This window comes from Mesoplodon mirus (genome assembly GCF_964341445.2).
Source record: "Mesoplodon mirus genome assembly, chromosome: 12".
Lineage (NCBI taxonomy): Eukaryota > Metazoa > Chordata > Mammalia > Artiodactyla > Ziphiidae > Mesoplodon > Mesoplodon mirus.
In genome coordinates this window covers 82,846,279-82,870,439 of record NC_138988.1, presented here as the reverse complement: position 1 = coordinate 82,870,439, position 24,161 = coordinate 82,846,279, and the positions used below count along the sequence as shown (strand labels likewise).

The following is a 24,161-nucleotide window of genomic DNA, read 5'->3' as shown; positions in this document are numbered from 1 at the left end:
CTCGTCATGAAATGGAAAAGGGAGAGGACCAAAACCTGGCTTGGTCTTTGATCAATGCCGGTCAGGCTGGCTGGCACCAAGGTGGGAACAGGACAGAGACATTTGGGACCTCTAAATGGCAGCCTGTCATGTTAGCTGAGTGACTTTGAGCATGAAATATGATGAAGAGGTCAGGTTCTGCCACTTAATGCTTTGCAATCTTGGGCAAATACAATCTCTGTGCCTCAGTTTCTGAAAGAGTAAAATGGAGGTTTTTTTAAAAAATAGCGTTGATATGAGGATCAAATATGATAAAGCATTTGGCCCATAGTGAATGCTCATAAATGGTAATTATTATTAGTTTTCAATATGCTTCCTGTCTCCGTGTCTCAGGTCTATCGCCATGAAAGAGGTATAACTATATTGCTGAATGGTGGTTAAAGTTTGAGGTGCTCTCTCCACCTCCCTCTACATGAGGCCTCAGGAATCTCCCAAGTGGCTATAAAAAAAAATGCCCTTGGAAGAGGGACAAAGGGTATATGCATGGTTTAGTGTGTGTGTGGTTTCTCATTGGGCTACTAGAGACTCTTGCCTTTAGATGATACGCTAAGTTAACATAGGACCCCAAATCTACTTATTCCTGCTCTTAAAAGTATACTCAAAGCTTCCATCCAAATGTTGAACCTAGGGCACAAAATTCTGAAAACACTCTGCAGTCAACCTCGTGTTTTTTCCATTCCCCAACCCCTCCAAAAGATGGTAACACTTCAAATCAGCCTTATTATGGGGTGACAGATTTGGAGTTCTTAGATATAGTGGTGGCTAGAAGAGTGGCACTTCATCCCTGCAGTGGTTTGTTTGGGGGTGGGGTGAGGTGGGGAGAATGCAAGGAGTCATCAGCTGGAGTGACCCTTGGCCCTGCCTTCTGTGCCTACACAGTGCCTGGCACACAGGAGGTGCTCAATAAATATCTGTCAGCCGTTTGTGGGTACTGGGGGTTACAGGCGATAGAGGCTCCCTTTGGGAACAATATACAGGAAAGAGCATCTTACATTCTGTCTGCAGTTCTTGGTTCAGGGGTACTTCTCCCATCCTACCCCATCCTCCTGTAACACCTCATCCTTATTTTCTGTGAGAGAGGCTGGGCCTGCTTCATCCCAGCACCCCGAACCCTCTTTCCAGGGCTGCAGTTTCTCCACGTGGAAGACGATATGGCATACACCATTTTGGGAGAGACACTACACTCATGACCCCTCACTTTTGAGGCTCAAGGATCTTAAAATCTGGAGGCCTTCCATACTGTTTGTCATTTAATGAGTACTCACTTTTAGAATCCCTCCCTGACATGCAGCCTTTTATTTCTGACCCTCGCCTCCCGCATTTAAGGGTATTACTTGGTGGGCTGGGGGACCCCATGCAACTTGAGGGGATCCCCGCTCAGGGGACGGAGTAAGGCAAGGAGGCGGGATTGGAGTGTTGGAGGCGGGGCCGCAGGCTCCTAGAGCCACCCAATCGCAGGGCCAGTCTACAGCTGAGGCCACACCCCCGCTCCCGGCCGCGACCCCGGATCTTCCTCGCACTATTGCAGGGTTGGACGGAGGCACGCGCATGCCTGCAGAAAACCTACGGCCGCGGAGGGGCGGGCCTTCTCCTGCTCCTTTCGATAGGCTTCGGCAGTGCGAATAGGCCCCGCCCCCATGGGCGGCCAAGTCTACGGACAAAGTCCGGGCTTGAGGATAGGCTCCGGCTGACAGCGTCCGGCAGCGCGGCTGAGCCCCGCCCCCACGCGGGGGCACGCTTCCTGATGCAGTCCGCGCGCGCTGCAAGGCGCCGGCGCCGCGGCCCGGCGTGGCTTTTTGACGAGCCTCCGGTGGTCCCGCCCCTTCCAGCAGCGTCAGCAGATCCCAGTGGTTGCGCTGGCGGGCGATGTCCCCGGGCGCTAGCCCGGCTTGGTCCCGCAGCCCTCGGGCGGCTCCCAGCCCCAGCAGCAGCTGGGCTACCTCCATGGCTCCTTCTCGGGCCGCCAGGAACAGCGGCGTCTGCTCCTGCCCGGGAGGAAACAGACGGGGGGGGCGGTCAGGGAAGGCCACGCCCACAGGACTGGCCCTCCTACTTGACCGGTGGTCCCTCCCCCTTCAGGTTTTTCGGAGTTCCGGCGCTTTGCACCTCTCCCGCGTCAGCTTAATTGTGGGGGGCCCGCTACCCGGTCTAACCCTGCCGTCCAGTGCGTCTTTATCGGCTCCGGCCTGGAGAAGGGAGCGGGCGGCCCGGGCGTTGTTCACGGCGGCGGCCCAGTGCAGCGCGGTTTTTCCTAGGGCACCACGTGAGAGGTTGTTACCCCGAGGCTGGGGGCCCGACGCCTGGGTTCCTGTTTCCCACGGATTCTGGACTTGGGGGAAGGGCTCTTCAGCCCGCCGGGTCCCTCAAAGGCGGAAGCGTTGCCCGGGTGACCGCCGGCTTGCAGGAAGCGTTGCCCCAGTGACGTCACCGGCGCGCGGGAGGGACAATGGGGCATTGTTCTGGGGTCGGTGGGACCGGCAGACCACGTCCCTCCCACGAGACCCCCTCCCTTCTCACACTCTTCCCCCATCCTAGTTCCCAGTGGACTAGGGTAGTGTGTGTGTGTGTGTGTGTGTGTTTGAGGATGATGAGGGAAGACTCACTTGCTGCCTACTGCTACCGCACTGCAGATTTACCGCCTTGACAGCAGGGTGGGAGGGAATGCCCCAGCTTCCAGTTGGTCCCTCTGCTGACCCCCCTTTTTTGCATCTCATCTCACACCCCATTTGCTCAACTTCTTGGATAGCACAACATCAACTTCCCCAGATCCATACCCCATTTATCTCTGGCCCCCACATCTGCTTGGGCTGCAATCAGTTCTTCAACCAGGTCCTCAACAGCTAGCCTGGCGGCCAGCATCAGGGCTGTGGTCCCATCCTCTGTCCGCGCATCTACTGCAGTCTGTCTGCTGCGGAGTAAGAGCTGGGGCGGGGTGGGGTGGGGCGGCAGAGAGGGCCAGTGACCCCTGGTATATCTGGACTGCTAGCTAAGGTCCCTCACACTGTTAACCACCTCCGAATCCATATTCATCATCTGTTCTTGTTTCTCTTTCAGTCCCCAGTCTCACATCACCTTCCTCTCTGCCAAATCCAGAGGATGCTATTGCCCAGCCTCACTTGTAAGTTTGCCTCGTTTCCTTTAGCAACCCCAGTGTGCACTGACCTGGCAAACCTCCCGAGCATCAGCAGCCACAGCGGTGTGAAGGGGGGTGCGCCCTGCCCGGTCTGGCTGGTTGGGGTTGGCTCCTGCCTCAAGGAGGCGGCGGGCAGCGGTTGGCCGGGAGAATCGAGCAGCCAGGTGCAGGGGGGTCTCCCCAGTGCCGACGGTGTGAACCTGGGGACAGGCCCCTCCACCCAGCAGAGGTTCCCAGGGCTCAGGGCTTCCCAGCCATGTCTCCTGATAGGTCCTGGACTCCACTCCCCCACAGCAGACTGCTGACATCAGGGGTGTCACCCCATCTGTGGGTGAGAGACATGAAGAATGGGAGACAACTGGGGAAAGGGGAGAACATGGAGGCTCAGGGAGAATCACAGCTTGAGGTGTCCGGAAGCCCAGCTTGGGTTCTTGATTGTGTGTGGCTTTAGTCAAGTGACTTTCTACTTTATTTTTCTCTGGGCTTTGGTTTCCTCATCTGTAAAAGGAAGCATCAGGCCTTAATACTCTAACGTTCTAGGGCAGTGATTCTCACACTTGAGTCCTGGATCAGACTCACCTGCAGGGCTTGTTAAAACACAGATTCCCCAATATTTTGAATTTCTGCATCAGTAGCTCTGGAGTGGAACCTGAGAATTTATATTTCTAACAATTTCCCTGGTGATGCTGATTCTTCTGTCCTGGGACCACACTTTGAGAATGGCTGTTTGAAGCACTCACTCTAATATTAGTTTCTCCAGTTCTGATATCAAAGGACTTTCTGATTCTAAAAGGGTCAAAGGGAGTTTTCATTTTCTTGGTCTGGGTTGGCTCACGTACCAGGTCCACGGGTGTCCACATCAGGGACATCCATCTCAGAATCCTGGGGAGGAGTCAGCATGGCTGCCTGGGGGAGTTCCTGGCAGTCACTACTCAGAGGCCAGAGCTGGCACTTGGAGGGTGAGGCCATTTCTTCAGCCTTGGGGATCAGAAGAAGGATCAGTGAAGGATGGTTGACTTGTCCCTTCAACCCCTCCATCACTTTAGGACCATTCCTGCCCCAGTGCTTTCACCTGGTCTGCCTCTTCTCCTTCCTTGGGGCCTGAGCACATCACAACTCCATCCTCATCAACTTCTGCCTCTGGTTTCAGTGCCCTGGAAGGGGGTGGGTGGGTAGAAGACCTTCAGGGTCCCTAAGATTTCCAGCAGTCTTCCCACCCCTCTCCCCTTCCCATGTCTTCAACTTCTGCATAGCATCTCTTATTGCTTCTGGTCATAAATATCTCCACAGGAAAGAGTCCCCTCCCTGAGCCCCAGTTCTTTCTCACTCTCACTTGAGGCCGATGTTGTCCTCGCCCAGGGGGGGCCGGCGTCGGCGGGGAACTGGCTGAGTCTGAGACCTTCGAGTGAACCCAGGGGGCAGCCAGAGGGCCCCGTGCTCTCGGCGCTTCCGGCGGATGAGCTGGAGGACGAGAAGAGCCCCGAGGGCCAGGAGAAGCACCCCGGCCACGGGCGAGCACAGTACAGGCCAGGGAAGCTGGTTGGCGGGGGGCTCTGGTGGAAGAGAGACAGTCAGAAAAAGAGGCCATTCCTGGTGAGGCTGGGTACTCTGGTGAGACCTTTGGACAAGTGCAGTAACCTCTTTTTGCCTCAGTTTCCTCAACTGTAAAATGGGAATAATAACAGTACTTGCCTCATAGGGGTCGTTGGGAGGATTAAATAAGTTAATACGGTAAAATGCTTAGAGCAAGGCCTGGCACATAGTAAGTGGTATATAAGAGCTATTATTCTTTCATGTGCTATGAATTGTTTGATACGGGGATGGTTGGATACTCTCGGCTTAGTAGAATAGACCAGAACCCAAGGTTTGTGAGTGGTCTGTGATAGAGGTTAGAATAAAGTACCGAGGGAAGTAAAGGAGATTGCAGAGCAAATGGGCCATGAGGAGATCTAGCTGAAGATGAACGTTAACAAAGGTAAGTCTCCACAAAGAACATTTGGGGTTCCAGCGCTTCTGTTTCATTTGACTTCATTGCTGGTTGCTGGCATGAAAGCTGGCCTGGGAGCAAAGTCAGGGGAAATGACGGGGCCACCTACCGGTGCCTGCACGAGGGTGGGCAGCCAGCAGGGGTCCTGGCAGTAGGGGCTCCAGGGCCCCCACTGCGGCCATCGCAGCAAGAAAGCGGAGCAGGAGCCCAGGATCCCAGGGACAGCGGGATGCAGGATGGTCGGGGCCACAGCGGGACAAGTCCACATCCATCACCACCACAAACCTGCGGGGAAGGCACCTCAGAGACCCCTCAGTTGGTCCCTGGTTCCCTTCCCTCTGCTGGTTAAAAAACTAATGTCTGCCCCCTCTCCCCCGCCTCTCAGCCTTCTTACCCAGTGCTGAGGGAGTCCGTCTCCTTGCCTGTAGGCTGTGTTTGAGGGGCTGCTCTCTCATGGTGAGAGGGATCTGGGGCTCCTCCTAGCTCCTCTTCGGCCTGGGCTCCAGGATAGGGGTACACCATGTTCCTGCCATCACTATCCTTCCTTACCCAGAGCCCTACCCTCAGAGTCAGGGACAGCACCCGGGCCAGGGCAAGCAGCTGCTGGTCCAGGGTTGAGGGGCTCAGCACCACCAACAGGGCCAGGGAGGGCCCCCACTCCGAATCCCCATCTTCGGGCCTGCAGTCGCCCCCATCCCAGCCACATTCTGCAGTGTTGCAGCCCTTCTCACAGTGTCCATTGTGGAAGTGATCACGGCAGTACTGGTCATAGGCTGGACTGTGGGTTGAGGAGACGGGGACTCAGGACCCCAAAAGAAACCTGACTTCCTCATCCCAGAGAGAATTCCTGATATTCCACAGCCTCTGGGGCTCTGGTTGCTAAGTGGGGGCAGCTCTGGAGTAATGGGCTTAGACCCTGGGCGGTAGGTAGTCCAGACACCCTAACGTCTACTGACACCTTTGTTTCCTAACACTGTCCCCACTCTCCACCCTCCCAAACTCCTGTCTCCCTGAAGGGAAGCCCTTTTGCCTCAGGGATGCTGGTTGCTAGGGGAGATACTCCATGGCAACAGGGCTTAGAGAGAGAAGCTTGAGGCCAGAGATCGCACAGCTCTCAGAGGGTAGCTCTGAAAGAGGCAGTGCCCTCTTTCTTGGTCCCCACATTAAATATTCATGCTGCCCCATTCCTCTGGGTTAGGGTCTAGCGTCTTATACCCCTAATTAGCAATGGTTATTAGGGTGGAAACTCCCTGAAGCTTGAGGCTGTGGTCATGCTGTAACTCGAGAGACATCTATGTCCTTCCTTCTGCCCTCACCCTGCCCCCGCCCAGACCGTCAGGGTTTCAGACTCACGTGCAGGCTGGAGGAGTCTCACAGTCATAGCCATCAAACAAACACTCTTCAGAGTCACACTGCGGATGGCACTGCCCATCCCGGAAGAGAAGCCAGCACCGAGAATGGGAGGGGCAGCCCTTCCAGGGGTCTGGGACCCCCAGGGAGCAGTCCCCACCATCCCAATTTCCTCCTGGGCCGCTGCAGCCAGCGTCGCAGGCCCCATCTCCACTTCTGCCCTCGCATCCCTTTGCTCCAGGCCTCTGGCACCGGGGCCCTGGAGAGCTGGGAGGGCAGGAGCATCGAAAGCCTGGGCCCCCCAGCCCAGGGGTCTCTGAGCAGCTGCCATTGTGTAGGCATGGAGAAGGAGGGCCACAGCCTGGAGGAACGGGTGGGGTCAGGCAGTCAGGGCCCCCATAGCCATTGAGGCAGGCACAGCGGGGTGGGAATCCAGGCTTGCGGGAGGGCAGACATAGGCCACCGTGGTGGCAGTGATGGAGACCGCAGGAGGGGGCTCTGTGGCTGCAGGTGGGGCCTTCAAAACCCTGCGGAGAGGAGGAGAGAGATTGTGGGAAGGACCTTGTATTATTCTCCCCACCTTCCCTTAAGATAACCCCTGCATTAAGATAACTCAGAGGGTCCTAGATTCTCATATCTGGAAGGGACCTCAGAGAACATCAAATTCATCATTTTACAGTAGTTGAAACCATGTCCCCCCCTTTCCATACAGTGACGTATTGCATAGTGGGGAGAATGGATGAACCACAGCTGTTCGCAAGAACGTGGGTGAAAGAATGAATATATGTACATGTATAACTGAATCACTTTGCTGTATAACTGAATCACTTTGCTGTATACCTGAACACAGCATTGTAAATCAGCTATACACCAATTTAAAACAAAACAAAACAAAACATGTGTGAACTGTCATCATGATGTGAGTCCTGGAAGATGAAACTGTTAATAGAGTAATAGTAATTGAACTAATACTATATTATCTTGATCCTTGGAGATAGGATTATGTACTTTCTCTTCTTCTGGAAGGGGAACAGGATACAGGAGGACATAAGTACATGAAAGTTATTATTAATATTGTAATTCTTGTTTTAGGTTCATGGGTGTTAACTTGTAAGGATAATTAAAAGAAGGCAGTACATAAACTAATGTTAGTTTGTACGTTAGTGTATCATGAACCAAGGCTTAAGATTAACCCACTTTTATGCATCTGAGGTCTATAAACAAATACACACATGGAGTTAAAAGAACTTATCCAAGCTCACCCAGCTGGCCTTGGGGACCTTCCCTTAGGCAATGCCCATGATTTCTGAAAGTTCCATTCATGCTCCCACCTGATCCTGCCTTTCCCCACGACTGCTGCTGAGAGCCACTTACCACTGTGGACATGAGATGGCTTTCTCCAATAATTCCCACTCCAGTGCTCCCCCAGGTTCCCGGCTCAGGCATTCTCACCTTACGTCAGCGTTGGGGGCAACAGAGAAAGCAGCTTTGTGGTCACTCACCTGGGGGCAGTGGCAGGTGAATCCTGGGGGTGGTCCTGCTGTGGCCTCACAAGACCCTCCGTGGGAGCAGGGCTGGCTCTGGCACGGGTCTAGCTCCACTTCACACCACTGGCCTGTGGCAGGGGTGGGGTTAAACATAACACTCTGTTTCAGTCGCTGCCTCCTTCCTAGCTCATTTCTGGGAGATGGCCCAGCACTAGCCGCACAGGCAAAGGGGTGGTGGGCATGTTCTCTGGCGTGGGGCGTAGAGGCAGGGGGATGGACTAGATGACTAGGCTGCCTCATGGGTGGGGATTGTCTGGGTTTCCATGGTCAATTCAGCTGTGCCCAGAAATGCCCATACCCCCTCTCTCAGACCTTACCTGTGTGTCCAGGCAGACACTGGCAGTAGAAGGCATTGGCCAGAGAGTGGCAGGCTGCAGTGCCTGTGGGGTGACAGGGCTGGTCCAGACACTCATCCACATCCCCCTCACAGCGCAGCCCCACAAAGCCTGGAGGGCAGGCACAGTGGAAGCCTCCAGGTTTGGGGATGCACGTTCCATGGTTGTGACAGGGCTGGGATTGACAAGCATCAGTTTCCTTTGAGCAGTTCTGTCCACTGTAGCCTGGTGTACACTTGTAGGCAAAGAGGGTCAGACAGGGAACCAGTAAATGAGCCCATCCTGGCACTCTAGGGGACCCAGCTCCAGGTAGTCTGCCAGCACCCCACCTTCCAACTCAAAGCATCACTCAGCTCACCATCCATCACAGCCACGTGTAGCTTAACCCTTTTACTTCAACTCCACATGATACACAATTATTTGATAATACGCAGCTTAATCACTTCCCAGTCCCAAACAATCTCTTTGATTCATTGCCACTAGATATAGCTCCGTTTTTGAAAAATCCTTCTTCCCCCAGCCACACACCCACTGGGTTCTCTCACGCTTAATTAATTTATAATCATTTATTGAACACCTGCTTTGTGCCAGGCACCTTTTCAGGCTCTAGGAATACAGAGAAAATTAGAACTCATCCCTGCTTCCATGAAATTCTCAGTCAACCAGAGGAGAGACAGCTGGCATTGATTGCATGATTTATATACATAACCTCATAAAACCCTCCTAACAACCCTCTATATGGATCATCTCATTTGAGTCTCACTTTGCAGAAAAGGAAACTGATTCCTTGAAAGATGAGTGACTTGCCCAAGCCACACAGCTGGTAGGTGGCAGAGCCGGGATTCGATGCAAGTCTATGGCTCCATAACTGATGACCTTAACCATTTTCTAATTATTTCATATCATTTTGCTAGTGAGAGAAGAGTCATTGATGAGGTCTGTATCATGTGCCAAGTTCTCGCAGGAGGAAGGAGAGTGGGCAAGAATGGAGTACCAGGAAGTCTTCAGAAAAATGGAGGAAAAGGGATTCATAAAGCATCCGAGGAATGGCCAGAGGGCTGGAAGAAGCAGACGAGGGGCATGTTTGGAAACTTCTGGAGGAAGGAGTTTCATGAAAGAGGAAATAGAGCTGAGTAATGGGTACATGGGGGTTCACTACTAATCAGTACACTGCTTTTGTGTATGTTTGAAAACGCTCATAACAAAAAGTTAAAAAATAAAATTTAAAAGTTAAAGAGGGTGGTTAAAGGATCACGCCTTCTATCCAAACTCGTGTTTGTGAGTACAGGGATCAGGCTGCTTGGACTTGAATCCCAGCTTTGCCTTCCTGTCCTGCTCAGTGACCTGAACCACCAAGGTAAGGCCCTGACCCAGTCTGGAGAGAAGTTAGGGACATTCCCCTGAGGCAGACGCCTCCTGGGCACCATCCAGTGGAAGAGGGGCGAGGAAAGCCCCCAGAGAGCCAGTCTGGGGTGTAGGGAAGTCAGCTGCAGTTTTGTGTTGCTGGAGCAGGGTTAGGGGTTGGCGGGGAGAGATGAGGCCTGAGAGGCAGGCAGGGCTGGGTCGCGCCGGGCTTGGGACTTCATTGAGAAAGAGGTGGGCAGCCACTGAAGGGTTTTAAGCAGGAGAGGGACAGGCCAGCTTAATATTTTCAACAGAGCACCCTAGTGGTGGAGTAGAGGCTGAAGCTTTAGGAGGACAAGCATGGAGGCAGGGGTGATAGTTAGGAGGCTGATGCAGGTGTCTGGGCAGAATGCAACGAAGCCCTGGACTAAGGCCGTGGGATGAGGGTGAAGGGGCAAGGACAGAGTTGAGAAATATTTAGGAGGTAAAATAACTTGACTTGGTGGTTGGTTGGATGTGTGGGGTAAATGAAAAGGAAATGCCCTCTCCCCCTCCCCTTTCTGCCCCATGACTGCTGTTTCCCACATCCAGCCCAACTTTGTCTTCCCCCACATCCTCTAGACCCTCTCACCTGGCAGAGATAACCATTAGGTTGGGCCATGCAGGTGGCCCCGTGCTGGCAGGGCCTGGACTCACAGGGGTTCACCCTCTCCTGGCATATACTGCCTTGGAATCCAGGGGGACAGTGGCAGAAATGGGAGGGGCCGCTGTCGACGCAGATGCCTCCATTCTGGCACAGGGAAGAGATTTCTGTGCCTGGGAAGAGAGACACACAGGGATTGATAAAGCTAGGTGGGGTGGAAGGATGCTCAGGGGCTCCAGACAATGAGCAGAGAGGTCCATGGAGGGGCCACTAACATTCCTGGGGTGGGTGGAGGCCACTCGGAGCCTGAGGAGTCAGTAACTCTTGACCCTGAAGAGATTAAAACATCAAATTCCCGACATGGATGGACCTACAGATTGTCATACTGAGTGAAGTAAGTCAGACAGAGAAAGACAAATATCGTATGATATTGCTTATATGTGGAATGTAAAGAAAAGGGTACAAATGAACTTATCTACAAAACGGAAATAGATTTACAGATGTAGAAGATAAACTTATGGTTACGAGGGGGTAAGTGGGGGAGGGATAAACTGGGAGACTGGGACTGACATATACACACTACTCTATATAGAATAGATAACTAGGGCTTCCCTGGTGGCTCAGTGGTTAAGAATCTGCCTGCCAGTGCAGGGGACATGGGTTTGAGCCCTGATCTGGGAAGATCCCACATGCCATGGAGCAACTAAGCCTGTGGGCCGCAATTGCGGAGCCTGCGCTCTAGAGCCCACGAGCCACAACTACTGAAGCCCATGTGCCACAACTACTGAAGCCCACGCGCCTAGAGCCCGTGCTCCACAACAAGAGAAGCCACCGCAATGAGAAGCCCGCTCATCGCAACGAAGAGCAGCCCCTACTCGCCGCAACTAGAGAAAGCCTGCGCGCAGCAACAAAGACTCAATGCAACCAAAAATAAATAATAAATAAATAAATTAATTTTAAAAAATCGATAACCAATAAGGACCTATTGTATAGCACAGGGAGCTCTACTCAATACTCTGTAATGGCCTATATGGGAAAAGAATCTAAAAAAGAGTGGATATGTGTATATGTGTAACTGATTCACTTTGCTGTACACCTGAAACTAACACAACATTGTCAATCAACTATACCTCAACTAAAAAAAAAAAAAAATCAAGTTCCTCCTCCTGCCTGTTTTGTCAGAATGGAGAGAAATACCTCTTCTTTGGCTTATCAGGGCATTATAAGCAACTATATTCTTGGCTTTAAATGTCTCAAGCAAGAAAGAACTCAAGAGAAACTTCAGGTGGGGACACCTGAAGTGGCTTAACTAATGGTCTAAGTCCATCCCCTGGGTTTTGCATCCTCTGATGTTCTCTCACAGTGATTCCCATCAGCCATCCCCTAACCTCACAATGGTCTCTTTCCTAAGTTCTTCTCATAACAAAACTTATTTGAACAAGGAGGGTGTTCTTTTACCCAGGGGTTGGTATAACATCCAAGTGAGTGGGGCATGGCGAAGTGTGTTGAGTGTAGTTGGTTAAGCGTGGTTCACTCTAGTTGAGTTATGGTGGTAAAGACAGTGCTGAGTTGTTCCACACTGGATCACTGGGTTGTGTCCCTGGTGGTTGTGTTAAACTGGAGTCTGGTGGACTGGGCTGGGTGGTGGGGCTTGTGTTGTGTTGAACGTGGTGCTAGGAGTTGAGTTGTGTTAGGCTGTCCTGGGTGTTGAGCTGCAGCATCAATAACTGGTTATCTGTGTTGCTTTGACTCTTGGTCCACTGTTTGTCCAAATGTTGTGTGTGGATGTCCTTAGGGGTGGGGTAGAGGAGGACACTCTTTTGCTCTTCATCTGCTCCATAGTCCTTGGGTCAGTACCTTGGCTCAGAGCAGCCTTCTGGCAGGAGGACAGAGGTAGGTTGCAGAGAGGTCCAGTCCATCCCTGGAGGCACAGACACTGGAAAGAGGGCCCAGTCTGGAGGCAGTGGGAATTGTGTGGACAGGGCTTCTGAGCGCATGAGTCCATCAGCATCTGAGGGTTAGGAGGGAGCGTGAGGCAGGAAACAGCATCAGGTTCCCAGGCCTAGAGATGGTCCCCTGCCAGTGTCTCAAGATCCCTTACCCTGAAAACTCTCTCCTGAATGGTCTGGGACTAGGTCACCCTCCCTGGATTCCTTGCATACCCACATCCCAGAACAGTTGCTGGGATCAGAAATCCTTTCAGTGAACCATACAAATCTCAAGCTAGACCTCAACTCCTAGACTTCCAAACCTCCTTTCACGTGGATACCTCTCCTAAGCTTCCTTGCTGCCACCTTTTAATACCGAGGCCCTCTCACTAGAGCTCTCCTGCCCCTCCCTCCTCAGCACACCTGGCTCAGTGCCCCTCACCTGGCAGCTGCCTCCTGTGTAGCCAGGGGGACAGAGGCAGCGGGGACCCTGAGGGCCATCTTGGCAGGTTGCCCTGTTCCTACAGGGGCTGGATAAGAAAGAGAGAGGGCACAGTAGGAGGAAGGCCAGGGCCACAAGGGGAGGGAGTGTGTGATGTGGTGGCAGGCAGCCACTGGGGAGATGGGAAAGTAGGAGGGAAGGCAGAGTGAAAGGATGTGGGATGTGGGATGAGAGGCAGCATGGCGCCCCCGAGGAGATGGAGAGGAAGGGTGGGGAGGGCTCCCTCCCTCCCTCCCTCCCTCCAGGGGTCTTTGTGCCCTGCTCACCTGTCAGCACAGCTGGGACGGATCCTTCCCTCGCAGCGTGGGCCCTGGAAGCCCGTGGTGCAGAGGCAGGAGAAGGTGCTGGGCCTGTTCACACAGGTGCCCCCATTGAGGCACGGTGCTGGAGAGAGGAGGCTGTGAGGGGTTGGGTTCCTTGCCTGTAACCTGGCCTGTGGCCTCAGTCACACCACACACGGGGCACCCCCCCAGCCCCCTGCAACTTCCCCACCCAAACAATGGCTCACTGTGTCCAGTTAATTTTTTTTTAAATGTGGTACAAACATACCCTGACTAGTTTCTCCATCCTCCTGTGGCCCAGCCCCAGGACATGGTGGGCACTCACCAGAGGCACAGTGGTCAATGCTGGTCTGGCAACGGAGCCCGGTGTGGCTCAGAGGGCAGGTGCAGGAGTAGCCCCCAGGACTGGGGCTACAGGAACCACCATTGAGACAGGGTGCTGAGTGACAAGCTGTCACCTCCTCGCTGCAAGTGGGCCCTGAGGGAAGCGGGTGGGGTCTGAGAAAGGGAAACCTCTTTTTCTCTTCTTTTCCTCCTCTTCCCTTTCCTTCCCTTCCTCATCCCCCTCCCCCAACCTCTTTTCTTTTCTCACTACCTCTTATGTCACCCGTACCCTCTGTAGCCCGTGCCCAGTTCTTTTTTTTTTTTTTTTGCCGCACCGTGGGGCATGTGGGATCTGAGTTCCCTGACCAGGAATGGAAACTGCACCCCCTGCAGTGGAAGTGTGGAGTCTTAACCACTGGGCCACCAGGGAAGTCCCAGCCTGTGCCCAATTCTTCTTGGTGGTGACTGAGACCCAGACCCCTTTGGACACATGTCTCCACTGGCCTTGCCCTTGATTTAGATGGTGGTCAGCCCAGGGTATATACGGTTTAGGGAGCACCTCACCTGTGTAACCTGTGGGGCAGGTGCAGTTGAAGCCAAAGGGCTGGGGGTGGCAGGTCCCTCCGTGGGCACAGGGTGTGGAGACGCAACCCCCCAGCTCTGTGTCACACTCTGGTCCTGTCCAACCCACATCACACACACACGAGGATCTGGTCATAAAAAGAAAGGGGGGTTTTCTCTTCTCCCCTCCCCATTGGTCAGACCCCTATGACTTCTTCTTTTTTTTTTTTCGGTACGCGGGCCTCTCACTGTTGTGGCCTCTCCCGTTGCGGAGCACAGGCTCCGGACGCGCAGGCTCAGCGGCCATGGCTCACGGGCCCAGCCGCTCCGCGGCATATGGGATCCTCCCAGACCGGGGCACGAACCCGTGTCCCCTGCATCGGCAGGCGGACTCTCAACCACTGCGCCACCAGGGAGGCCCGACTTCTTCTTTTTTGGCCCTGAGACTCTGGCCCCTTTCTCAGCATCTTTGCTCTCAGCATTGTCCCCCTTCTGCCCTACCTGCCCCACTCATTTTCTCCAACTAGATCTATCTGTCTATCTATTTATCTATCTATCTATCTGTCTATCCATCCATCCCTTCTATAACTTGTTTATTGTCTATCTTTCCTCATTAGAACCAAAGCTCCATGAGAGTAGATACCTTGTCTCTTTTGTTCTGTGTTACTCCCCCAATGCCTGGAAATGTATCCACACATAGTAGATGCTCAATAAATATTTGTCTAATGAATGATGAGATGAATTGGTCCTGGGATTTAATACTCTTCTTTCTGCTTTGACCTCCCTAGTCCTCTGTTTTCCCTCTTTATTTATGAACTCTCCCTTCATTGGATAACACTCACCAAACCCTCCCATTGGCTGTGATCTCAGAACTTTGCCATCTTCTTCCTATTCCCCATTGGTCATTTCCTACAGACTCACCCTTCACTGGCTCTTTTCTCCTGCCCTAGCTGAGGAGGACCCAGAGGAGACTATAAATGGGGAGGGCCTGGAAGATGTTACCTCTGGCAGTGCCCATGGTGGCAGGTGCAGTTGTCTTCAGCTGGGGCACAGCCAGGGCTTCCACTGGGGCAGAGGCAGTGGGCCTCTTCCTCCGGATCCTGGCATCTTTGCTTGGGCTGGCACAGGTTGGGGGCACACAGGGGAATTTCACAGAGATGACCTGGGGTGGGGAGATTGGTCAGAGAGAAAACAGAGTCCCTCCCTGTCCTTGATGGGGCCAAAGGCCGCTTCTTATGCATGACTTGCTCCCTCCCCATGAACCTGTCCTTCAGTGGCTCCCTTATGCCTCAGGATACCAACTTCTTCAGAATGACACATGGGGTCCTGCATGTCATGGCCTTCCTACAATTGCTATGTTTCTGACCTTTGCCCCATTGTAGCCTAAGCTCTGGATGTCCTATACTCCCTTAAGCGGGGTGTGCTTTTCTTCCCTCCGTGCCTTTGCACATGCAGTTATCTGCAGTTAAAACACGCTGCCTAGCATTCTGTCTTGACAAACTCCTACTCAGTCTTTAAGACTCTGTTCAGCCATCCTTTCTCATCTCTAGTCTGGGTTGGCCAGTCCTTTGTGTTCCTACAGGATCCTGTGCATTCCTCTCTCAGAGCACGTCTCTGGGCCATAATCAACTTGTTGGTCTCTCTACAGTAGATTTTTCCTCTCCCGTTGCGGAGCACAGGCTCTGGACGCGCAGGCTCAGCGGCCACGGCTCACGGGCCCAGGCACTCCGCGGCATGTGGGATCCTCCCGGACCGGGGCACGAACCCGTGTCCCCTGCATCGGCAGGCGGACTCTCAACCACTGCGCCACCAGGGAAGCCCTCTACAGTAGATTTAAATCCACTTGAGGATAGCAACTCTTACTCAACTTTGTGTCTGTGTCTGGCATAGTAGACACTTAATAAATGTTTGCTAAATAAGCAAACGAATGGCTTGCCTTTGAACCTCACCCTCTGCTCCTGTTCCCCAGTCATACCACTCATGTTGGGCCTGATGTGGGTCCTACAATAACACTCACCCTCAGCTCCTGTACGGTTGTGCAGGTTTTGCACTGCATAAATTTAAGGGATTCCATTCTCATTCTGTTCTCACATCCCAATCCTCAAATGCCCATCAGTGACCTCTACTGTACCCCCAAATGGACTCAAATACCCCTCCAGTTCTTTCCAATGCCTCCCCTGCTGACCTGTGAAGCCAGATGGGCAGAGGCAAAGGAAAGCTCCTGGGAGGTCAAGGCAGCTGGCTCCAGTGGGGCATGGGCCGCTCAGACACTCGTCCACCTCCGCCTGACAGCGTGGGCCTTCAAAGCCTATGGCACAGCAGGAGGGTCAGGGACTTGCACGGAAGTCTGCCCTTGCCCTCACTCTCGTCTCCAGTGTTTGAGCCCCAGTTTACCTGGGAGACACTTGCAATGGAATGATCCAGGCTGGTCCAGGCACTGCCCACCATTGGCACAGGGAGAGCTTCTGCACTCGTTGATGTCCTCCTCACACTGGGGGCCCGTGAATCCTGGTGGGGTTGGGAGTGAGGGTGGAGAGATGACCAAGGTCTTTTTTTTTTTTTTTTTCTTGTCTTGACTTTCTCTAGATTTATGAGGGAGTTTGTTACAAATGTTTGAGCTTTACAGGCATGATTTCATGGATTCAAACAAGAAATTAAGAGTTAACACTGGTATTTAGCCTTCTCTTTACAAATACAGAAATAACATTGCTACAAATTGCAAGGGAGAGAATCTTGTTTCAAATGGTTTGGTTTGGGGTTTTGTCTAAATGTGTCATTATATAATGAAGGCACCAATATGGGAGCTTCTCCAATAGTGATTTGGATTTCAGGACAAAATAGAGCATAACCGGGTAACTTTAGTCTTTATATAAATAAGGCATAACTGGATATGTGTACTAATGCTGAAAATACATTTTATCAAAAGAATAAATACAGGTCCTGGCCCTTTCCCTTGTTAGGAAAGGTGAACCTGGAGGACTTCCAGAGAAGACACCTGGGACAGGTGGAGATGACAGGAGGGTGATGCATAAAGGTGAAACAGCCACCTGCCAGCCCTGTGACTTTGGGCAAGCTACCCAACCTCTCTAGGCTCCATTTTATTCCCCTGTAAAAGGGAAATGATAATATAAACTACTCATGGTACCACTGAGAGAATTAAATGAGATAATGCCTGAAAAGTACATAGCCAGGTGCCTGGCTTAGAGTAAATATTCAATAAACATCAGTTATTATCATAACAGGGAATAGAGGGATGTCCCGTGAAGCTGGAGAAGGAAGGCCTGGGGCGACTTTCCCTGCCTCCATGGTGAACAGTGCCAAGAGCAGCCGGGGATCCCCGGCATGCAGGGGGAGAGTACAGGGGACTCTGCAGGAGGGCTGGAGAGGAGGGATATTTGGGTGACTTGGCAGGACAGAGATGAGGGTGGGCGAGTAAGCAGGGGAAGATTTGGAGGACGTAACAGAAGAGAGTTTGGAGAACAGAGAAGGAGTTGGAGAAATGGGGCACTCCTCGGTCTGGCCCGAGACAGCTTCAAGAGGCCACGGGCGATTGCCTGGCTGGAACCATGGAGTGGAATCTGCACTCACCGGGCCGGCAGATGCACTGGAAGCCATTGAGCAGGTCGTGGCAGTCAGCCTGGTTCAGGCAAGGGGCAGAGGCGCACTCGTCTGTCTCTACTTCACAGAGCTGCCCTTCTAAGCCTGAGGAGGGGTCAAGGGCGAGGCTCAGCCAGGCCAGCCTTGCCTTAGCTGCTCACCCCTTCTGCCCAGGAGGCCAGGGTTCTAGAACCAGCCCTGTCCCTGACCTGCCCTGTGTCCCAGCAGGCAGCCCCGCCCAGGGGGCCGTCTGCGTGTGGCTTGGAGAGATGAACCCGAGGCCCTGCTGCTCTGCTGTGTTTGGCTTTGCCCCCCCTCAGGTGTGAAAGCTCAGGGAGCAGGGCACCTGCCAGGACATGTGGGAGGGCTCCGGGGAAGTGCCTTTTGGGGCCATTCCTCTGTGCACAGAAGGCAGGGCTCACCCGGGAGGGCTGATCAGCCTGGAGGTTCTCGAGGTACCAATGTGACAAATGCACATCTGCTTGGAGGTGATTCACTCCTCTTGTTCTACCTGGGCAGACCTCTGTGCCAGGGAGACCAGGGATCCCCAAGGTGGGGATTTGTAGGGTGTCTGGGGACCTGTGTCACTCGCATACTTGTCCTGCTTCTTTGACCTCCTCCTGGTCTCCACTGTCTCACCCTGAACTGAAGCTGGATCAGACTCTGGACCTTGGCTGCCTCCCTCTTCTTGCCTGGGGAACCTGCCTCTGAAGCTCCTTGAGATCTACAACCTTGTCCCTTGGATTAGTGGATAGTTTTCTCAGCATTTTTCTTTGGATGCTTCTCAGCTTAGGAAGGCTGTGTAGTATAGTGGGTAAAACTATCAGAGCTTTGGGGTTGAATCCTGGCTCTGCCACTTACTAGCTGGGCAACCTTCAACAAGTCACATAACCTCTCTGTGCCTCAGTGTCTTCATTTATAAAATGGGCATAGTAATGCTGACTTCATAGGGTTATTGTAAAGATTAGACAATGCATGTAAGACGCTCAGGCGCAAAGTAAGCTGTTATTTTTCTGGTTTTATTCAGCTCCCTGATATTGGCTCTATCACTGTCTCCCTGGGGAGATGTTTACCCCCCTTAACACTAACTTGTAGGTAGGTGCAGCCTTGCAGCATTCCTTTCCCGTTGTACCAAATTCAAGCACACAGACCCTTTGGGATTTTAAAGGTTTACTCTCAGTCTCTACAGGGGAGAGATTCTGTAATTAGGAGGAACATTCTGGGTTGGCATAAGCAGAGGCTGCAGCATGAAAAGTTTATTAACTGCTGATCTGCTCTCCCTTGATGGGCCTCTGTGTACAGTGGACCCGTTTGTGTACCCTGCGGTGTCTATGAAATGAATGCAGAGTTGAGCAGTGCACAGCCTCACTACCGTCTGTGGCAGTCCTTCTCCCAGGGGCCGTCGGGTTTCCCAGAGTTTTCATCTGGGCGGTGAGGAGAGGAGGAGAAGCGTTCTTTGCTATCTGACCCCAACCGGCCTGAGGCTATCTGTGCTCTAGAGGGGTCACGTCCAATGGATTCGGGATTAGTCTCCCGTCTCCTCTACTTGAGGGCCCACTCAGCTGGTACCTGGTGGGCAGAGGCACTGGAAGGTGGCGAGCAAGTCCAGGCAGGTGCTGCCAGGGTGGCAGGGCTGTGACAGGCACTCATTGTGATCGGCCTCGCAGCGGGATCCCGTGTAGCCAGGGGGACAGAGGCAGTCAAAGGAGCCGGGCGTGTTGAGGCAGGAGCCGCCGTGTTCACAGGGACTGGGGCCTTGCTGGGCTAGGAGGAGAGAAGATCTGGGAGTCCACAGGGGTCAGTGGTGGAAGGGTGAGGAGGCCAGAGTGGCAGGGAAGGTGTGGGGACCCTGTTTGTGGCTGAAGAGATCAAAGTGGGGAAAGGGATTGTGGCTTTAAAATGGAGGAGGACTAAATGGGGCCTCGAGGGCTGAGGATTGGTGAGAAGACCGTGTAAGGCAGAGATGCCAAAAATGGATAAATTCAGGAAAAAAAGATGTTTATTTATTTACGTGGCCACCGTGTGGCTTGCGGGATCTGTTTCCCAACCAGGGATCGAACCCAGGCCCTTGGCAGTGAAAGTGCGGAGTCTTAACCACTGGACCGCCAGGGAATCCCCAAGATGTTTATATTTTTAATTTGGAAAACAATTTGCCTGTTTCCCTCTTCAGTGTAGAGGCTGTCTGGGGGCTCAGAGAGGGTCTCATGTGGAGGTGCCTCACCCATCTGACACTCGTCCAGGTCCTGGTGGCAAGTGGGCCCTGTGTAGCCAGGCTGACACACGCAGAATGTGGAGCCCCTCAGGGGGTTGGTGTTGCACTGGGCTTCCCGGTGGCACGGCTGGCTCAGACACATGTCCTCCATGTGGCACAGGAGGCCTGGAGGGCAGGGTGGAGGCGAGGCTCTCAGAGGCCGCTTGAAGCTCCCAGCTGCCCTCCTGGTGCTTCTGTCACGTACCATCTCCACCTCCCACCTCCCGCCTCCCTGTACCCCGTGTCACACCTGTGCGGCCAGGTGGGCAGAGGCAGGAGAAGGAGCCCACACGGTCGATACAGGTGGATCCTGGGGCACAGGTGGCGGCAACACAGTCATCCAGGTTCTCCTCGCAGCTCGTGCCCCCCCAGCCGCTCACACACACACAATGGAAGCTGCCAGCTGAGTTCTGGCAGGTACCCCCGTTTCTGCAGCGAGGGGGACCCTGAACCTCACATTCGTCCACATCTTCAGAGCAATCCCAGCCTGCCAAGGGGAAGGGGAGAGGTGCTGGAGCTGGGGGCCCTGTGAGGGGTGGAGAACAGGGGCTGACCATGTGGGCCACTGGTGCCATCAACTTGGCTGAAACGACTCACCTGCCCAGGCCTCTGGGCAGAGGCAGGTGTAGGTGCCCAGCCCATCCTGACAGGTGCCCCCATTCTGACACTGGTGCCCGACACAGTCATCTGGATTCACTTCACAGCTTGGGCCTGTGAAACCTGACAGGGTCATGCAATCAGCTGAGGGAAGGGGACCCATGGGAGACAACCTCCGTGCCCAGAGAGAGGGGCTGCAGGAAGACCCCTGTGAGGACATACCTGGGGGACACAGGCAGAGGTGGAAGGTGGAGTCTCTCCCTGGAACCACTTGACAGGTGCCCCCATTGGGACAGCCCCTGGGGGGGCAGGGTCCTGGCCAGAGCTCACAGCGTGGACCCCCCCACCCAGCGGGGCAGAGGCACTGGAAGGACCCCAGGGTGTTATGGCAGGAGGTGCCCTTGGGACAGGGTCCTGGGTCCAGGAAACACTCGTTGACATCGCGTTCGCAGGTATGGCCCTCAAAGCCAGGTGGGCAGCGGCACTGGATCTGGGGGTATGTGGCCAGACACACCCCTCCGTTGACGCAGGGGTTGGCTGAGCAGAAGTCCCGGAGCTGGCAGTGCTCACCTGAGGCAGAGGACAGGGGGCGCATTTTCCTAGCACTGCACAAATTCCAGCTCCTCTGAGATGACCCAGCTCTCACTCTGGATTATCTCCGTGTCGAATTTCCATATTTTCTTCCCTTCCCTCCCATACCCTCACTGCCCTATTCCGTCACCCTCACTTTTATCATTCTTTGGGAGGGTTGTATCTGGAGTGACCACGTTTTTCAAGCTGAAAGCTGAACATGTAGCTGTTGGTGGGAGTACTGTGAATCAGCCCTGCTTGGGAAAATCTGGGACCTAGGGTTCCTTTAGTGGTGACCTTGGTGGTGAATTAGAAAGCATGCAGCCTCTGCAAACAGGAGACTTAACCCCTTGCCTTGCCCCGGCCAGCTGTGTGCCCTCGGGCAGTCGTCTTGCCTCTCTTATCCTGATTTCCTGATCTTTAGTGGGTGTAATGGTCCGGATAACGGTAAAGAGACTCACTTCACAGCCGTGTGCACCAGTGGGAATGGTGGCGGTGGCGGCAGTGGCACTGGTACTGAGCTAAGTAAGCACTTCCTGAGCATCGCCCCCTTTCTTCCCCACAACAACCTTATGAAGTGCGGACATCGGCTGACAACTGAGGACCCAGACAGCTTAAATATCTTATGCAAGATCACATGTCTAGTCAGTGGCAGAGCTGGCAATGGACCCGAGGAGGGGCCGCCCAGAGCCCCTACTCTGAAGCACAAGGCATGGCAAGTTGCCACTGACCATCCTTCTTGTTGTCACATACCCTGGTCTCTCACACCCAGTCTCAGGCTTAGTTTCCTCAGAATTTCCTCGTCAGTTAAAAAATCTCCATGTCCTGGGCCCACCCCAGATGCACTAGGGCACGCTCTGTGGGACAGGGCATTGGTATTTTTAAGGCTTCCCAGGTGACTGCTGTGCCTCCCCAAGTTTGAGAATCTTTGTCTCTAGTGCATCCCCTCCTGGATGCACACACATCCCAAGCACTTTCTGACCTCATGGCTTTTGCTGCCTGGTCCAGCCCTCCCCATCCTGGTGAGGTGCTATGGAACCTTTCTCTCCAGGGTCTCGCAGCTCTGTCCAGGCACCCTGACCACTTCCTCATGGTAGCACACCCTGCCCATCACGTGTCCTGCTCTGTCGCTCCAGGGCTGCACCCGCTCCCCGTCACACTGCCCACAAACTGCAGTCTTCCCAGGTGACAGTGTGGGTTTCCACCACTCAGAATAGAAGCCATTCAGGTGCTCAGAACGCAGAGTCTTGGAAGTCCCCTGCTGTGCTAGGCATTAACCCTCTAGCTAGTGGACCGAGGGGAGGTTGAGGGGCTGGGAAAGCGGTCAGGGTGGTGTGCGAAGGGGGCTGTGGCAGTAGCTATTTACCAGCTGGCTTGGAAATACCTCAACATCTTAGCAATCAGTACTATCCTGTCGGTGAATGTCAATCTTGGGTAAATGGTTCACCAAGAATTGGCTTGTTGATTCCCTCGGCCTCTCTCCTCAAAGGGCTCGCAGTCTCTCAGGCTCTAGTTCCATCATTCCTACCCCACAGCCCAGCCCGTTGCTCCTGCCTGTCTCCCTTCCTCGCCGCCCCCAACAGGGCTCACCTGTCCATCCCGGCATGCAGGAGCACTGGGGGCGGCCCGAGGCCTGGATGTGGCAGCGGCCCATTTTGGAACAGAAGGAAGAACAGGGGTCCCTGAGCTGGGCCTGGCACCTCTCACCAGTGAAGCCAGAGGGGCAGGTGCAGAAGAAGCTGGGGGCCAAGGGAGAGGGAGGGCTGGGGGAGCTGGGAAGGGTGGGAAGCAGGGCTTGACAGCTGCCTCCATTCTGGCAGAGCTGGGCATCCTGGCAGGGGTCCGGAAACTGGCATGTCTCACCCAGGAAGCCAGGGGCACACCTGGGCAGGGGAGGAGACAGGAGAGCTTACTTCCTGGCCCTCTGCTTTCTCTCCTCCCTCCCTCCTTTGCCTTCATTTGTTTCCCTTCATCTGCTTCACCTCCTCCGTTTCTCCTTTCTTCCCACTTCTCCCCGTCCCCTCCCCTACTCCCCTTCCCAGTCTGCCACTCCCACAAGGTACACTCACTGGCAGGTGCCTTGCCCCTGAGATAGGCTCAGGCAGGTGCCTCCGTTGGCACAGGGTTCTGGGAAACTCCCGCACTGCAGCCCTAGAGATGGAGATGAGGATGAGATGGGAGCAGGGAGCATTACGCTCCACTTTTCCTCCCCTGGATGCTCCGGAGGGACCTGCCTGCAGCAGCCCCACACAGGTGCTCTGAACCACCATTGCCTTGATACTCCTGTTCCTAGTCCCCACGTGGTGCTCACTCCCCAGCCCCCTAGATCCCAGGCCTCTCAGTTACTAATCCCCACCCCTCCTTTCCTGTTTATTCTCTGGCCTCCCAAGTCCAGCTTCAGGCTCCATCCCTCGGAAGCAAGACAACAGGGATAAGGAGGGGGGGGCTGAGGGGACTCCTGGGAGGTGAATGGCTGAAGCATTGAAGGGATTTCCTCCCGGAAGGGCCCAGCATTGAGCCATCGGGGGGGTGGGGACAGCTGGACCTAGAAAGGGACTTGGTGGGCCCTTGACCTTCCCGCGTCTCCATCTCCTGTTCCCTGTCATCTCTTCCCCTAGCAGGTGGTCCCTCTTTTCCCTCTCTTCCTCCTAAACGTGACTGTAAGAGCACGCTGTCCCCCAGTTCCGGGGCCAACTTGGTTCTCCCTGGGGGTGAGCACCTTCTCGCCCATCCCCCCCTACCGTCACCACCCCTGGCACGGGGCCCATAGCCTGGGTCTGTGTAGCTGCAGGGGCAGAGTTGTCTCTCCCTGCCGGCAGTCCCATTTGGGGGCTGAGAATCTTCTCCATCCAGTGTCGCCTCAAAGCATGGGGCTTGACCCTCTGTCCCCAGCCCACTGGACATCCTCCTAAGGAAGGTGGGTCCCCTCACTTCTCCCACCCCACGCCTCACCTCTGGTCCGGACGACTGACCGACACAGCAGCAGCAGCGGGAGCAGCAGTGAAGGGGGCTGCATTCCAGAGCCCCTGCCCAAGCCCAGATCCCCCCCTGCCTCTTCCAGTGGGACCCTCAGAGCCCTCACTGAGGCAATAACCACCCACTCTGCTCCCACGGCCCCTTCTTCCTCCTCTTCGGCCTGCTGCGAACCTCACGTCTGAGCTGTTTCCTGAGT

General features: G+C 54.2%; 1 protein-coding gene across 2 annotated transcripts; it reads right to left on the bottom strand.

Annotated features, from left to right (window-relative positions):
- Positions 1–811: 811 nt before the first annotated feature.
- On the bottom strand, positions 812–24,123 carry NOTCH4 (notch receptor 4). 2 transcript variants are annotated; one of them, XM_082639542.1, is made up of 30 exons: positions 23,942–24,123; positions 23,059–23,140; positions 22,580–22,872; positions 20,642–20,989; positions 20,420–20,542; positions 20,073–20,309; positions 19,793–19,948; positions 19,141–19,335; positions 17,563–17,676; positions 16,369–16,482; positions 16,160–16,282; positions 14,977–15,136; positions 13,978–14,123; positions 13,415–13,567; positions 13,075–13,192; positions 12,749–12,836; positions 12,236–12,389; positions 10,367–10,551; positions 8,374–8,626; positions 8,012–8,124; positions 6,513–7,036; positions 5,554–5,937; positions 5,269–5,444; positions 4,506–4,725; positions 4,245–4,326; positions 4,012–4,150; positions 3,202–3,497; positions 2,814–2,961; positions 2,193–2,290; positions 812–2,024 (listed from the first exon to the last, which is right to left on the bottom strand). In XM_082639542.1, the coding sequence occupies exons 1-30, from the start codon at positions 24,003–24,005 to the stop codon at positions 1,335–1,337; spliced, it is 5,976 nt and encodes a 1,991-aa protein (XP_082495668.1). In that variant the 5' UTR covers positions 24,006–24,123; the 3' UTR covers positions 812–1,334. The 2 variants fall into 2 exon arrangements, with proteins under 2 accessions (XP_082495668.1, XP_082495669.1); XM_082639543.1 differs by lacking the exon at positions 20,642–20,989 and having other exon boundaries at positions 813–2,024.
- Between the last annotated feature and the right edge of the window lie 38 nt (positions 24,124–24,161).

What these genes read in the sequence shown, in the direction of transcription:
- NOTCH4 (XM_082639542.1), bottom strand. Translation starts at nt 24,005, where the DNA reads ATGCAGCCCCCTTCACTGCTGCTCCCGCTGCTGCTGCTGTGTCGGTCA. An exon ending in CTGCCCAGAGGCCTGGGCAG is followed by an intron (nt 20,310 to 20,419) that starts GTGAGTCGTTTC and finishes TCCCCTTGGCAG; the next exon opens with GCTGGGATTGCTCTGAAGAT. An exon ending in CTGCCCCACAGGTTACACAG is followed by an intron (nt 13,568 to 13,977) that starts GTGAGGTGCTCC and finishes CGCTTCCCTCAG; the next exon opens with GGCCCACTTGCAGCGAGGAG.